Source organism: Amblyraja radiata, chromosome 1, assembly GCF_010909765.2.
Source record: "Amblyraja radiata isolate CabotCenter1 chromosome 1, sAmbRad1.1.pri, whole genome shotgun sequence".
Classification (NCBI taxonomy): Eukaryota; Metazoa; Chordata; class Chondrichthyes; order Rajiformes; family Rajidae; genus Amblyraja; species Amblyraja radiata.
Window position 1 is genome coordinate 29,355,759 of NC_045956.1, and position 17,510 is coordinate 29,373,268.

The 17,510-nt window shown below is 43.6% G+C and overlaps 1 protein-coding gene across 5 annotated transcripts in view; it reads right to left on the reverse strand.

Annotated features, from left to right (window-relative positions):
* Positions 1–17,510, reverse strand: part of afap1 (actin filament associated protein 1) — a 257,061-nt gene that overhangs the window by 32,600 nt on the left and 206,951 nt on the right. For all 5 annotated transcript variants that reach the window (XM_033019261.1, XM_033019251.1, XM_033019286.1 and 2 more), the window contains 2 exons: positions 9,638–9,787; positions 8,176–8,387 (listed from right to left, as the gene is read on the reverse strand). In XM_033019261.1, the coding sequence (XP_032875152.1) occupies positions 8,176–8,387; positions 9,638–9,787 (362 nt within the window). The remainder of the gene's footprint in view (positions 1–8,175; positions 8,388–9,637; positions 9,788–17,510) is intronic.

A 17,510-nucleotide genomic window follows, 5' to 3' on the forward strand; every position in this document is an offset into this window, starting at 1 on the left:
GACTGGACATCAACAAATTTTACCTGTTCCAAAGAGATAGTTCCATCCTTCATATTTGTAAGTTTTGGCCTGCTCTTCTAAAATGTAAACCTTCCAGGGCACTGTCCTGTCTGGTGGTGCAGCAACACGATGGAAAAATGCCACTGATCCAATGATTAGATGTTGATGTTTACCCTCCCGACTTAATCACAATTGATTGCCTAGTTCTCTTTTTCTTTCAGCCTCTTTTCTTTCATCAACTCTCCTAATCTAATCTTGAATGTTTACACAGTTTGTAATTGAAATGTTAGCCCTCGGAAGTGAATTCCACAGTCTCACAGCTTTCTGTGTAGGAATTCCTTTTGTCCGCGGTTGCAAGTGTTATGCATTTAATCTGTGGTTAAAGTGCTTGTTCTAGGCTTCTCAGCTACTGGAGACAGCATTTTTACCTTGAGGATAGACCCAAAATGCTGGAGTAACTCAGCGGGACAGACAGCATCTCTGGATGAATTGGACGACCCAGAGACGCTGCCAGTTACTCCAGCAATTTGTGTCTCTCTTCAGCATCCTTGCTACAGTATTTTCACCTTCCTCGGATCAGTTTCATAACTTTAAACACTTTGTTATAATTGTGCCGTGATCTAAACATTTCTATTGAGAAAATGCTAATCTTCCAAGGAAAAAAATGGAAAAAAGTGATTTAATTTAGGAACTTATTTTTACTGTGAGGATATCAGGTGATATTGTTACACTGTTTGGATGAGGTGAGGTGGGAAATAAGTTTACATACTTATGTACATTTAATGTATGTGATCTTAAATACAAGTGGCAACCCATCTGGCGACTGCAATAATGAATTATATTGCAGTCATAGAGTCACACAGCAGGGAAACAGGCATTTCAATCCAACTGAAGATAGACACAAAATGCTGGAGTAACTCTGGGACAGGCAGCATCTCTGGAGAGAAGGAATGGGTGACGTTTCGGCTCGAGACCTTCAATCCAACTCATCCGTGCCCCACATGTGCTCAATATGCATCTTAAACCTTCCTAACCATATACCTGCCGAAGTTTAAAAAAAATTATAGTAGCTGTCTCAACTACATTTTCTAGTATCTTGTTCCATATACCCTTCACTCTCCAGGTGAATAAGAAGCCCCTCAGCTTCCTATTAAATCCTTCCCCTCTCACCTTAAACCTCTGGTTCTTGTTTCCCCTATTCTGCGTAAAGGATTCTATGCATTCACCCTATCTATTTTCCTCATGATTATATACATCTCCATAAGATCACCCCCTTACCCTATGCTCCAAGGAATAAAGTCCTAGTCTAGCAAACCTCTCCCTATAACTCAGTCCTTCTAGTCTGGTAACATCCTCATAAATCTTCTCTGCACACTTTCCATCTTAATGGCATCCTTCCTGTAGCAGGCCTATAGGCGGCACAGTGGCGTAGCGGTAGAACTATAGCCTTACAGCGCCGGAGACCTGAGTTCGATCCTGACTACGGGTGCTGTCTGTACAGAGTTTGTACGTTCTCCTCGTGACCTGCGTGGATTTAATCTGAGATCTTCGGTTTCCTCCCACACTCCAAAGTCGTACAGGTTTATAGGTTAATTGGCTTGGTATAAACGTATAAATGTAAAAAAAAAAGACCCCGGTATGTCTAGTGTAGCGTTAATGTGCGGGGATCGCTGGTCGGTGCGTACCAGGTGGGCCGAATGGCCTGTTTCCGCGCTGTATCTGTAAACTAAACTATTCAGGGTGACCAAAACTTAACAGTACTCCAAATGTGGCTTCACCAACATCTTGCACAACATAGCATAACATCCCAACTTCTATACTCAACACCCTCACTGCTGAAGGCCAATGTACCAAACATTTACCACCCCATCTACCCATGACGCCACTTTCAGGGAACTCTGTACCCGTACTCCTAGATCGCTCTGCTCTGCCACATTCACCAGGGGCCTACCCTTCATTGCAAATTAAATCATATAAATTAAAATCAGTTTTCCACCGCTCGCAGATTTAGAATTGCCCCACATAACACAAATGCTCAACAGTGCAAAATTAACTGAAGTTCTGTAAATGTGTGACATTGGCAGGAAGCAAAGAACAATATCGTAGGTTTTTTTTTCCAAAAAAAGATTGAAAGTAATCTGTGCTTTCTGAAGATTTTGGATTCAGCCTATAACATAATTGTGGGCGGTATTTATAAAATGTCATCTTCATTACTGAAAACAACTCATTGCAGTAGTGTGAATAATTACAGCTCAATAATCAAACAAATATATCTGAGACCATTGTTTCTGTCTGGTATTATCAATTTATAATTTATTTTAAACCACAGCTGAGGAGATTGTTTTCTTAAGGCAAACATTAACAATGACGAGACAAGGCACGTGATGGTAATAAAATTCAACCTAAATCTTAATTTTTGATGAAAAAAACATGGAACTCCAGATGATGGTTTACCAAGGAAAGACACTAAATGCTGGACTAACTTAGCAGGTCCGGCAGCATCCCTGGAGAACATGGATAGAAGATGCTTCAGGTCAGGACCATTCTACGGACTCTGATGTTTCCCCACCCAAAACATCACCTATCCATGTCCTCCATGGATGCTGCCTGACCTGCTTCCGGTACTCCAGCATTTAGTGTATTTTCTTTATCTCTGGTTAATGGAGTAAATGGTCGGCTTTTATACTTCCCTGCTGATTATAGGTTTAGTTTATTGCCACGTGTATCGAGGTACAATGAAAAGCTTTATTCAACAGAAATTACTATTGGGATTGGAACAAGGAGCTCAGGGCTCGGCAACCTACGCCCCCCCCCGGGCCGAATGCGGCCCGTAACTTGAAATCCTCCGGCTCGCACACGTATTTGTTTTCCCATAATCATCCGGCCCGCAGACTTCCATCATCTCCGGTACCTCCCGGGCCCGAGGCTGCGGCACCCAGGCGCGGTGAGGCAAGGACGCGAGGAGGCCTGCGCTGGCGGCTGCAATGGCGGAGTCGCCGATCAGCGCCAAACTCTGGCTGTACCGCATCCTGCGCAAAGCCGCCGGCACGGCCGCGCACCTTCTGTGTCTGGGCTTGACTGTCGGGATCAAAGATCCGCTCGGTTATCTTTGGTCGGGATCGGGGCGAGTGAGCATGAGTGGCTTCCTCGAAGGGGCGGGATCCATGTGTGCACGTGATAGATGTGGCCCGCCATCCGCTCGCAGACATGCGTCCTGGCCCCTATGCAGAACAAGGTTGCCCACCCCTGAAGTAGCTGATACAATAGTGAATGCTCAATGCAGTCGAGCTAAGACAAATTCCAGAATGTTTAATCTTTGCAAGAAACATGTGGCCCTTTTCTGATATCTGTACGCTGCATAAACATTTCATGGGTGACAGCCACAAAGCTGCTGACTAAATGTTCAGACACAGTTCAATAGCTGCGGAGATTACATGTGTTTATATTTGCAAAGGATTCAAGCAGTTGATTCTGGCAAGCATTTTATTACTCACAATATTCATAAACAACAAGGGAAAATTCCTGCAGAAGAAGGAAGATCTGTATTCTGTTAAAAGTGGAATCTCTCCCTCCTATCATCTTGCAATGGAAAAAAAATGAGTTGGATTTATCTTTCTCCATTAGAACCAAAATAGCATGGATCCAATCTCCACCACTATAGACCTTCCCCTTTCCCAATACACCACGCACCACCCATTATCAGTTTGGCTTCGGTACAGGTCTCTTCAATTTAAAATGTTCGTTCAGTAAATTCCTCCTGCCACTTACGCAGTAAAGCAATGATGATAATTAACCATTAGTTTGTTCTGCAGATCTTTGGCTGTTGCAGGAGGAGTTCTGAGAGTTTCACGACCTGCTCTTGAAGCCTTCGACTCTTGCACTAAACACTGCAGTTAATCGCAAAACCGGTGATTCGAATGCCCAAGAATGAAGGAGGCGGCAGAAAGAGGTGGACATCACCCAGTCCATCTCTGGCGTTCACCTCCCCGCCACCACAGATATCTGCAGTGAGCACTGCCTCAAAGCGGCAAGTAATATTATCAAAGACCCACACCACCCTGGCCATGATCTCATCTCACTGCTACCCATCAGGATGGTGGCACAGGAGCCTGAGAACTGTGACATCCAGGAACATGTATAGGTTCATCTCTTGAATCAATAGACAATAGACAATAGGCAAGAGGTGCAGGAGTAGGCCATTTGGCCCTTCGAGCCAGCACAGCCATTCAATGTGATCATGGCTGATCATTCCCAATCAGTACCCCGTTCCTGCCTTCTCCCCATATCCCCTGACTCCGCTATTTTTAAGAGCCCTATCCAGCTCTCTCTTGAAAGCATCCAGAGAACCTGCCTCCACCGACCTCTGAGGCAGAGAATTCCACAGACTCACCACTCTCTGTGAGAAAAAGTGTTTCCTCGTCTCCGTTCTAATTGCACATTGCGCAACCCTAACCTCAACCTTACTTCAGCATATATCTACTGTGGACTTAATAAAAGTTGCAGAACATATTTCATTTTGGATCATTATGATCTAGTAACCTAGTATTACTGATAGTATTTTGGGTTATTGTATATTTACAGTGGCTTGCAAAAGTTTTCATACCCCTTGAACTTTTCCACATTTTGTCACGTTACAACCACAAACGTAAATGTATTTTATTGGGATTTTATGTGATAGACCAACACAAAGTGGTGCATAATTGTGAAGTGGAAGGAAAATGATATATGGTTTTCAAATTTTTTTACAAATAAAAAACTGAAAAGTGTGGCGTGCAAAAGTATTCAGCCCCCCTGAGTCAATACTTTGTAGAACCACCTTTCGCTGCAATTACAGCTGCAAGTCTTTTGGGGTATGTCTCTACCAGCTTTGCACATCTAGAGACTGAAATTTTTGCCTATTCTTCTTTGCAAAATAGCTCAAGATCAGTCAGATTGGATGGAGAGTGTCTGTGAACAGCAATTTTCAAGTCTTGCCAGAGATTCTCAATTGGATTTAGGTCTGGACTTTGACTGGGCCATTCTAACACATGAATACGCTTTGATCTAAACCATTCCATTGTAGCTCTGGCTGTATGTTTAGGGTCGTTGTCCTGCTGGAAGGTGAACCTCTGCCCCAGTCTCAAGTCTTTTGCAGACTCTAACAGGTTTTCTTCCAAGATTGCCCTGTATTTGGCTCCATCCATCTTCCCATCAACTCTGACCAGCTTCCCTGTCCCTGCTGAAGAAAAGCATCCCCACAGCATGATGCTGCCACCACCATGTTTCACAGTGGGGATGGTGTGTTCAGGGTGATGTGCAGTGTTAGTTTTCCGCCACACATAGCGTTTTGCATTTAGGCCAAAAACTTCAATTTTGGTCTCATCTGACCAGAGCACCTTCCTCCACATGTTTGCTGTGTCCCCCACATGGCTTGTGGCAAACTGCAAACGGGACTTCTTATGGCTTTTTTTCAACAACGGCTTTCTTCTTGCCACTCTTCCATAAAGGCCCGATTTGTGGAGTGCACGACTAATAGTTGTCCTGTGGACAGATTCTCCCACCCGAGCTGTGGATCTCTGCAGCTCCTCCAGAATTACCATGGGCCTCTTGGCTGCTTCTCTGATCAATGCTCTCCTTGCCCGGCCTGTCAGTTTAGGTGGACGGCCATGTCTTGGTAGGTTTGCAGTTGTGCCATACTCTTTCCATTTTCGGATGATGGATTGAACAGTGCTCCGTGAGATGTTCAAAGCTTGGGATATTTTTTTATAACCTAACCCTGCTTTAAACTTCTCCACAACTTTATCCCTGACCTGTCTGGTGTGTTCCTTGGGCTTCATGATGCTGTTTGTTCACTAATGTTCTCTAACAAGCCTCTGAGGCCTTCACAGAACAGCTGAATTTATACTGAGATTAGATTACACACAAGTGGACTCTATTTACTAATTAGGTGACTTCTGAAGGCAATTGGTTGCTCTGGATTTTATTTAGGGGTATCAGAGTAAAGGGGGCTGAACACTTTTGCACGCCACACTTTTCAGTTTTTTATTTGTAAAAAAATTTGAAAACCATGTATCATTTTCCTTCCACTTCACAATTATGCGCCACTTTGTGTTGGTCTATCACATAAAATCCCAATAAAATACATTTACGTTTGTGGTTGTAACGTGACAAAATGTGGAAAAGTTCAAGGGGTATGAATACTTTTGCAAGCCACTGTATGTGATATATGGTTGTGTTAGTGCGCCTGTAAAGCCGCATGAGGTACGAATTTCATTATTCTATTCCCAATGTAGATGACACTTGTGACTTCACTTGATTGTTCTCATTCATATATTTATTATTTACATTATAAAAAAGGACAAACCTGGATTTAACCATAAAATATTGGGCATTGAATATAAGAGTCAGGACATCATGATGTACTTTGGTGAGGCCGCATTTGAAATATTGCATGCAGTTCTGGTCGCCCCATGACAGAAAGGGATGCAGAGAGGGTGTAGTGGAGGTTTACTTGAATGCGACCTGGATTAGAGGCTTGCAACTTGGGAGAGTTTGAATAGACTTGGATTGTTATCTCTGCAATGTCGGAGGTTGAGGTGAGACTTGATAGAAGTATAGAAAATTATGAAGGGCATAGAAAAGGTAGACAGTCAGAACTTGTTTGCCAGGATGGAAATATCAAACACTAGAAGGCATAGCTATAAGGTCATCATCATCACTGAAAACATCAAAGGGCACGGTGACTTAAGAACCTGTACCACTTGGGCGTCATTGCGCGTCATTTACGCGACATCATTTACGCGTCACGACGCACGACGCGCACATGGTGTGCATTACGTGCTCATGGCGCGTGGTGAGGTGTGGTGGCGTAGGCAGTGACGTGCGGATGCGCGCGGCGCCCCAGGATTTGGGGATTCACAAATTTGTGATGCGCAAATGACGCCCATGTGGGACAGGCTCTTTACAATGCTATGTACGACAGTGATCGCAACTTCTACTGAAGTGTGGATGGCCGTTGGCTCGCTAGGAGCTCATCCCACTTTGACAGGTCTTGTTTTCGGTCCTGCTGGGGGTCCACAGCCCTCTCCTCACCTGGCAAACCAGATGGGGGAGATGGTTTAGTTGCCGACTGTCCGCCCATGGAGCAGGTAGCGAGGGATTACATGGTGCCCTTGGCGGGGGGAAGGTATAATGGTGATGTGTGGGGCAAGTTTTTTTTTACACAGTGAGTAGCAAGGACCTGGAGCACATTGCCTGGGGTGGTGGTGGAGACAGATATGATGGTGGAGTTTACAAACTTGTAACAGCAACAGTAACAGTTTAGTTTATTGTCACGTGTACCGAGGTACAGTGAAAAAGCTTTAGTTGCCTGCTATCCATTCAGCGGAAAGACAATACATGATTAGCAGAAAGACCATACTTGAGTAGCAGAACGACAATACATGATCAGACATGAAAGACAATAGATAATGCTTTTAGATAGGCACAAGAAAGTGCAGGGAATAGACATACATGGATCATATGTAGGAAGATGAGATCAGTTTAATTTGAAACAAACATTGTGTCAAGTTTGTGTGCTGTACTGTTCTACGTGTAGGAAGGAACTGCAGATGCTGGTTTAAACTGAAGATATAGACACAGATAAAGAAGCTGGAGTAACTCAGCGGGGCAGGCAGCATCTCTGGAGAGAAGGAATGGTCAGAAGAAGGGTCTCAACCCGAAACGCCACCCATTCCTTCTCTCCAGAGATGCTGCCTGTCCCGCTGAGTTACTCCTGCTTTTTGTGTCTGTACTGTTCTTTGTTCTTACATTTTTTTTAAAACACGATGCTGTAAGTCTGAAATTTAAAAAAACAGAAAATGCTGGAAATACTCAGCAGGTCGGGCAGTATCTGCGGAAACAGAAAGAGTTAAGGGTCTGTCCCACTTTCACGGCCTAATTCACGACCTCTGCCAAGTTTGCTCTTGACTCATACTCGCAGCATGGTCGTCACGAGGTCGTAGGAGGTCGTAGGTAGGTCGTAGCAGGCCGTGATGCTAGTCGTAGGTACTCGTGGCATCACGTAGGTCGGGGCGTTTTTCTAGCCTGATGAAAAATGTCCACGAGTAAAAAAGGTCGTGAATTAGGTCGTGAAAGTGGGACATGCCCTTTAACGTTTCAGGTCAAAGAACTTTTATCAAAATGGCAATACCACACCTCTAAGACTGCAACCTCTTGTCCGTTCCTGAGCAGGCGGAATGCCAGTGGGTGTTTGGAATCCAAGCCTGGAATGATTTCGCATCCACGCAGAGGAATGGAAGCCATGTGAATCTTCAGGTCAGTTCTATCTTTGTGAAGGATCAGCTTGTTATCTTTCACTATGCACCACCGTTCTCTCCACCGATTATTTGACAGCACGTTCAGGTAACCTTGAAGGATCAGAGCAAGGCAGAAAAATATTCATTTTCTACGCATCTACACCATACCTGTTGTAGCTCTTGGTTAGAAACAAGGTAAATGAAAATATATATCAGTTATATTTTATGCTTGTGTTTTTGTTTCGCAGTCCATAGTTCATTTGCTGATGATAAATGTTCTAAAATCACATTATTGGTACCTGACCAAATCTGGTTAGAGCCTATGTCCTTTGCTAATAAATGGCCTTCGTGAATAGCAAAGGGCCTGTCCCACTTAGGCTATTTTTTAGGCGACTGTCATAGAAACAGAAAGAGTTAATGTTTCAGGTCAAAGAACGTTCAGGTCGCAGGTTGCAGGTCACCGAAGAAACGGCGAATGGACCCCCCTCTTCGACATAAAATTTGAAATGGAACCATTAACTTTAACAACAAAAAAAAAAATCGAAGTCAGCACCAGCAACAGCTTACGACAGCACCTACGTCAGGAGAAGTCAAGCTACGCTCACTGGCGTCAAACCCACCGTCACCGACTGTCTCCGAACATTTTTCAACATGTTGAAAATCCAGCGGCGACCAGAAAGATGCTATGATTCTTTGGGCAACTGAGGAGACGACTCACGACCATACAGGCGACACCCCGGCGACCATGTGGCGACAGCCTAGTCACCTGTAGTCGCCTAAAAAATAGCCTAAGTGGGACAGGTCCTTAATGTACCTTCATTAGAAAGCACAATGGAAGATAGAAATACTTATCTACTCAATCGTCTATTGCCAAACTGGTTTCCATGAACATTTATGGGTGTTGCATTTCTGTAGAGGTTCCCCAAGGATAAGGGCAACGTCAGTGGTGCAACTGGTAGAGCTGATGCCACACGGCGCCAGGGTTTGATCTTCACCTCGGGTGCTGTGTGGGTTTGCACGTTCTCCCTGTGTCCATGTGGGTTTCATCCGGCTGCTCCGGTTTCCTTCCACATCCTAAAGACGCCGGGGTTTGTAGTTTCACTGGCCGCTGCAAATTGCCCCGGGGGTGAAGTGAGTGAATGAGAAAGTGGGATAACACAGAACGAACGCCAATGGGTCAACGCCGACTGGATGGGCTGAAGGGCCTGTTCCCATGGTTGTCCCGTTCAATCAATGTCACAAGGGAAAACCTCAGATTTGCAATGAAATAGGGACTTTAAAAAGTAAACAACATATAATCCTTGTAAAAATATAAATATTATATTACTGCTTAGGAACAGCCAACATTGAGAAAATGTTACCACAGGTTGGGATGTCTTCCTCAGCAGATGAAGTCTGTTCATCTGTCGATGGCTTCTTCTTCCCAAGGCCAATGATCCTTGTAATCTTTTTTCCTGTGACCTTGCTCACAGCTCCTTTTGGTTCAGCCTTTGCATTTTTCTTCCCTTTTCCTGTTTGATGCAAGAAATTCAGATTTACCCTTCAAGACATGGAGCTTCTGCACCTGGTTCAATTTCAAAGCTGCAGGCTGTGCCAAATCTGCCAAGTGATTGTGTCATCAAAATGGACGGTAAGATTGGCATCCGGACCCCACGTCACTCATCATCAGTTCTGGCGAAAAGTCACCTACTAGAAATGCTAATTTTGTTTCTCTCTCCTCGGCTGGTGCCTGACCTGTTGAATCTCTTTTCAGCATTTTCTGTTTTTCTATCTCATCATTCTAGCATTGTCTATTGTCATCTACAGTATTCTGGCCCACTTTGGTTGGACAGTTATAAAGTCATAGTGCATGGTTACAGGCCCTTCAGCCCATCTTGCCCATGCCGACCAAAATGCCCATCTATGCTAGTCCCATTTACTTGCATTTAACCCATATCCCTTTAAACCTATCCTTTCCATGTACCTGTCCAAATATCTTTTAAATGTACCTATGGGGTCAAGGAAAGAGCGTTAACGCCGCGGCCCTGTTTCCACCAATCTTTTCACCACCACGCACAAGAAGCGACAAGACATACACCGTTCTATGCAGATGCCGGGAAGTGTGTTCAGCTCTGGCTGAACAACTTCTAATCTTGTATGTGGACTCGATAAGAAGAAGAATATTCCTATGTTGTTATTTATTGCCTAATCAGGGAAGTAATTTGCAATTTGTGATTTTTAATGAATCAATTTGGATTCATTTACAAATTATAATTACCTCCCATGAGTGAGATGTTAGCAGCTGTTTGAAGTCAAATTGCCCATTTTATACAATCTGTTAATTTCAAAATTCCCCTTATTGTTATAGATTTAGACTACGATTTTGACTAAAATGTGCATGTCCATTTGATCAAGTCTACACTTTACTGTTGTTTTCTGCACTATTTCATTTTAATAAGTGATAGGAGCAGAAATAGGCCATTTGGCCCATCAAGTCTACCCTGCCATTCAATCATGGCTAATCTACATCTCCCTCCTAACCCCATTCTCCTGCTTTCTGACACTGGTAACAATCAAAAAAATACATCTATCTCTGCCTTAAAAATATCCACTGATTTGGCCTCCACAACCCTCCGTTACAATGAATTCCACAGATTCACCACCCTCTGACAAAATTATTTCCTCCTCATCTCCTTCCTAAAGGAAAGTCCTGTTATTCTGAGGCTATGACCACTGGTCCTAGACTTTTGCACTAGTGGAAACATCCTCTCCACATCCACTCTATACAAGCCTTTCACTAAGCCATGCTTATTTTTGCGACTCGTTGCGTTCAAAGGAATTATAGCCTTGCTAGCATTGCCTTCTCTTTAAGATGAGTGATACATGGGAAATGATCAGGTCTCAGGAGGCAACTGGTCTACAGGGGCATCTTGAGATCCTTTGATAGCTCTTTGTAGTCAAAGACCATTGAATTTCTCTTAGATATCCCTGATCATAAGATTCATTTAGAAACAGTTGAAAGGATTAAAATATGATTTTTAACAAAATAGTGGAAAAAAAAGACCTTAAAGCACAACGTGTAACTTAAGTTAGTGAAAAACATTATGATTAAATGAAGTAACAAAAAATAAAATTACTATTATTTGTTCCCGTTGATGATCTTGGGTGCGAGATATGTCACAAACAACAATCAATATTCAGGGTCCAAGTGCTTTGAGCATCTGAATGATTGAATGAATACTTTGTTGTCACATGTGACAAGTCACAGTGCAATTCTTTGTTTGCATTCCCAAGGTATGCAAATAGTCGCTACATAAAGGGCGCCGAAAAAGTTAAAAAGTATCCCGCGCCAGTATCACCTTTGTTCTTCCCCCTCCCACCTTCTGCAAAGCACCCCCCGCCCCCCTCCCATCCCCCCCCCCCTCCTCGTGGTGGTCCCCCCTTGTTGGGACCTCCATTGTTCTTCTCCCTCCCTCATGGCAGTCCCCCCACGCCGGGTCCTCTTCTGCTCTGAAGTTTGTTCCTGAACTAATTGTTGTGTCCAAAGGCAGAGCTGGAGGACTGATGCACTGCTACCTAACCTCCAGCTTAATTCCACATCTACATTGCAATGCATTGGCTCAGAAATCAGAGGAGTTGACCCATTAAGAAAGCCCTACATGGAGTTTAGTTTAGTTTTAGTTTAGTTTACAGATACAGCACAGAAACAGGCCCTTCGGACCACGGACCATGGACTCCGCGCCAACCAGCATCCCTAAGTGCTGTCAGGCAGCAACTGTACCCCTGAGCCACCATGCCACTCTAAAGATGGGTAAATGATAAGTGCGATTTTGGCCATGTTTTATGATACAGCATTGTTAACAGCCTATGCCTGACTGCTCAGATAATTAATGAACAAACTAAATCCTGATATCCACTGCTACATCTAATAATTAAAATTATTATAAATAATGGCATCAATTTTCATGGCGTGTGTATGGCATGGGGGCAGATACAGCAAGTTATTAAGAAACCTAACAGAATGTTACTTATTGTTATAAGGACAATTGGATACAAACGTTGAGAGATTATGGTTCAGTTACATAAAAGGGCTGTCCCACTGCATCGACCTAATCCGCGAGTTCAGAAGAGTGTCTTCGACCTTCAAACTCGAGGGCACTCGCTTGAAAAACCTCGAGCTGGGTCGACCGTCAGCGATGAAACCGCGAGCTGGATCGACCGACCGCGCACACACACAAACACATCGCAAAGGTGGGGGCCAGGGAAAGGAGGGGAGCGCTGACTGAAATTCACACCCGCGATGAAGAGGAAGGTAAAAGATGGCTGCATAGTAACGGTAAGTCCTTTAGAGAGCGCGGGGGCGAAGAGAAGGGGAGAGAGGGGGAGAGAAGGAAAGAGGTGAGAGAAGGGGGTAGAAGGAGGGGAGACACTTTTAAGAAGTTTAATAGAGTTTAGCGGGCATTTACCTACTGGTCGGTTTTCCTTGGTCCTGAAAACTCTAATGAGCCAATTAAAATGCCCGGTCAGTGAAGGAGATTGCCTACGGTTGCCCTCGACTGTCTGTAACTACATAGCGACCCCACTCCACTGCACTACGAGTTCAAAAGACCCATGCCGACCAATTTTTACTCGAGGAAAATTTTTCAACATGTTGAAAAATCTTCCGTATCCTAGCTGAGGCTGCGAGTATACGGGAACTTCCCTTGAGCATGAAGGAGAGTTCCAGTGACCTGATAGGACCTCCTAGGACCATGCTACGAGTTTGAGTCGAGGGCAAACTCTTCTAAACTCTCAGATTAGGTTGCCGCAGTGGGACAGCCCCTTAAGGGCATTGGAGAGACCACATCTGTAGGCATGGGTGCAGAATTGACCTTATTTAAGTAAAGATGTAAATACATTACAAGCTATACAGAGAAGGTTTACTACACTTCATCCATCATTATTCACAGAATTTCATTCATTCATTTCATTCATCGTTGAAAACATTAGCGACGCAGTGGTGCTGATGGGAACGGTGACGGACACACCACACATCTCTGTCCTCCAGTTCCTGCGGACTTCCGCCACTGGAAGTATAGGATGTTGGTGTGTGTGCTTTATCATCATTCCTTACAATGCTATGTACGACAGTGGTCGCAATTTCTACTGATGTGTGCATGGCCGTTGGCTCGCTAGAAGCTCATCCGCCCTTTGACAGGTCTTGTTTTTGGTCCTGCTGGGGGTCAACACCCCCCTGGACATCAACATGTTGAAAATCCAGCGGCGACCAGAACAAGGTACGACTCTTTGGGCGACTACTCACAACCATACAAGGTCGCCTGACATGTCGCCAGGGTGTCGCCTGTATGGTCGTGAGTCTCCTCAGTCACCCGAAGAGTCGTAGCGTCTTTCTGGTCGACGCTGGATTTTCAACATGTTTAAAATTTTCGCCAACCTGCAACAACTTAGGACTGGTGCCGGTAGTCGCCGAAAAAGTCGCATAAGTGGGACAGGCCTAAGCAGATTCATATTGCACTTAAAGTGAGCTATTGATGATAGTGAGCCCAGGTGAACACCGCGGGATCAAAGACAGAGTATTGGTAGAGAAAACCAAGGCAGCACGCTGTATTAAGTCATTCATAAGAATGTGCATTACAAGAAAGCATTTCTTGATGCAAAAGGCGGCTGTAGTCACTTTGCAAGCTGCATACCATGGTTACCGATTAAGGGTACGGTACAGAGCTATGCGACAAGCAGTCATTTCGATCCAGAGATGGTACAAAGCATGTAAAATAGGGCATTCCCAGTTTGTGCAATATCAGTCAATGAGGGATGCAACTATTACCATTCAAACTGCCTACAAGAGTATGGTGGTTAAGCAAAAGAGAGCTACTGTAAAAGTGCAGTCAGTACTCCGTATGAGTTGGTATAGGAAAGACCTAAGGAGACAAATAGATGCACAACAGAAAAGGCTGAAACAATACAAAAGACTTAAACGATATAGGAAATACTTCCTCAAACCGATTTATACAGCAGTTGTAGTGCAGTATCACTACCGTGCTTATGTAGTAAGAGAAATATACAGAGCGCAAATCAAAGCCACTGCTGTATTGCAAGGACAGTATAGATCCTACTTCTTGATGAATAACCAGAAAGGTGATTTAAGAAGATAAATAGACGAACAGCAGAAAAGGCTTAAACGTTGCAAAGAACGGTTAAATAAATGTGTGACGATGAGCAAAAAGCTGTTAACAGAAAAGTCTAAAGAAGAGAGGCTTGTCGGTCGAGACAAAAGTATGCAGGACCGATTGCGATTAGGACACTTCAGTACAGTCCAGCATGGAGCTTCCTTCACTGAGCAATGGACAAATGTTTATGCATTGCAGAATGTCATTATACAACAAGAGCAGATAAATACGTAGCGCCAAGAAATTGAGCGACAGAGAGCGACTGAAAAACGAAAACCTGCAGTCATGTGTCAGATCCCACCTACAAATAAGGAACAGAAACAGAGGAAATGTTAACTTTAGCAGAATTTCAAGAACAGGAAGAAATCTGCAAATTAGATTAGGATATTTAAAAAGGGAAGAGGCAGAGATACAGGTAGAGCTAGAGTGATTAGAAAGATGAGTGGAATGAACGATTATAAGTGCTAAGTTTAGATACAGTTTACAGTTATGAGGATGTAATGTAAGATGACTGTAATAATATAATTTTGCAACTGTGTGTTAATCAATTATATTTAATGTACTAGAAATGGTGTTATTCGCCTCCAAGCTAAAGGGGGAGCAGTGTAATGTATATAATGTAATTAGCATATGTTATGTCTTGTGTGAGGGGACGCATGCGCTAGAGGAGACTCAAGGTGGCGTCCTGGAATAAAGAAGCCTGTTAGTTTACTCCTGTATCTGAGAGTTCTTTTGAGTCAGTTCCAAGCATCCAAATACACTGCAATGATAGTGAGCCCAGGTGAACACTTTGCACAAGTCTGACATTAATTTCCTCACACCATGTTTGACATTAATTTGCTGATAAATCTTGCACCTCAATAGGCTTGATTCAAGTAGACTATTCCAATGGCTAACAATCCCGAGGATTCCGTTAAATTTCCTTCATGGCCTGGATCACCATAGGTTACAATATGAATCAGTGACTAGCCAAATCTATCTGCCTGAAAAAGACTCTCGACCCAAAACCTCACCCATTCCTTCTCTCCAGTGATACTGCCTGTCCCGCTGAGTTACTCTGGCATTTTGTGTCTATCTTCAGCCAAATCTATCAGTTCACTCTGCAACTAGGTGCACACATGTTCAGATATCCGAATATTATGCTGCTTCTTGTATCGTTCTCCAAGTCTAACTCTTTGAATCACTTCCACCTGGAAGGCGACAGTCATAGCTGCCACAGCCAGACATAAAAACAGCTTTTTTTCCAAGAGTAGAAGCTCTACTCAATAACCAAAAATCAGTAGCCTCCTTTTGCACTGGTATTTTATGTTTAACGAATAATGTTTTATTATTAATGTTTAATGTTTTATGTATCATTCTTAACTGTCACTGTATGTCATGTTGTCACTTGTGGGCAGAGCACCAAGGCAAATTCCTTGTATGTGAATACTTGGGCAACTTTTTTTTTAAATGCAATTTACATTTGTTTTATGATTGTAGTTATGTGATTTATCTCCAAATATCAGAAATATTATTTTTTTAAATATTATCCACGGTCTTTACAGCTGGCAGGGCTTTGACAGTTGCCAACATTTTCAAGGACGTTTTGTGGAGAGAGCCTCCTTGTTTCAGCACCTCAAACATTGCTTCCAATCAATCTATGTCAATGGTTCCTGGAGTGTTCTGTCCAACAAGCTTGGCCTTCCACATCCAGAAGGGCTAAGTGCAGGTGTAGATTCTGGAAAGAGGGACTGGGATCTGGCAAGTCCCAGCGCAGGCTCGGCGATAGTTTCGCTAAACACATCCTCTCTGTCCGCCTGAACCTACCTGATCTCCTGGTTGCTGGACACTTTAATTCCCCCTCTCATTCCCACATTGACCTTTCTGTCCTGGGCCTCCTCCACTGTCAAAGCGAGGCTCAGCGCAAATTGGAGGAACAGCAACTCATATTTCGCTTGGGCAGCTTACACCCCAACGGTATGAATATTGACTTCTCTAACTTCAGGTAACCCTTGCTTTCCCTCTCTCTCCATCCCTCCCCATTCCCAGTTCTCCGACCAGACTGACCGTCTCCGACTACATTTTATCTCTGTTTGCTTTGTTGTTACCTTCTCCCAGCTAACAATGATCTATTCTACATTTTCCTTAACCTTCATTTCCTTTGCCCTGTCTTCACACCTTCACACTTCCTTATCTATCTATCTCCCTCCCCCCGACATCAGTCTGAAGAAGGGTCTCGACCCAAAACATCACCCATTCCTTCTCGCCAGAGATGCTGATTGTCCCGCTGAGTTACTCCAGTATTTTGAGTCTATCTTTGTGTTTAAACCAGCATCTGCAGTTCCTTCATACAAATGCCCATTTATTTCACATTTTTCAAGCTTTCCCGCATATTCCATTCCATCACAAGTGAAAACAACTGCTTCTGCCACTGTTTAATAATTAATTTAATTACAGGTATCTATTATTGCAAAAATATCAGCTCAAATATTAAAGATTTCTTAAATGATGCAGTGGAATGAGCATAATAAAGCCCACATTGTCCAATAATTTTCTTTAATATGTAATTTAAATCTTCAGTTTACATTAGTTTAGAGATACAGCGCAGAAACAGGCCCTTCGGCCCACCGGGTCCGCACCGGCCAGCGATCCCCGCACACTAGCACTATCCTACACACACTAGGGGCAATTTACACTTATACCAAGCCAATTAACCTACAAACCTGTACGTCTTTGGAATGTGGGAGGAAATCAAATATCTCGGAGCAAACCCACGCGGTCACGGGGAGAACGTACAAACACCGTACGGACAGATCCCGTCGTCAGGATCGAACCCAAAGTGCTGCAAGTGCTATAAGGCACAAACCCTACTGCTGTGCCACCGTGACACCCTTGTCTATAATTATCTTTTTAGTATGGATCTATTGACGGTATATTTTTGCATTATGAGACTCACACCAAATGAAATCACAAACAAGGGAACCAGAAACAAGATTTTAATGGATGTTAAACCAGGGAGTAATATAGGTTCCTTATCCGAGCGGGTACATCAATGTCTAGTTCAACAAGGAACAGACTCCTCCTTGATTTAATAGAAATATTTGGACTG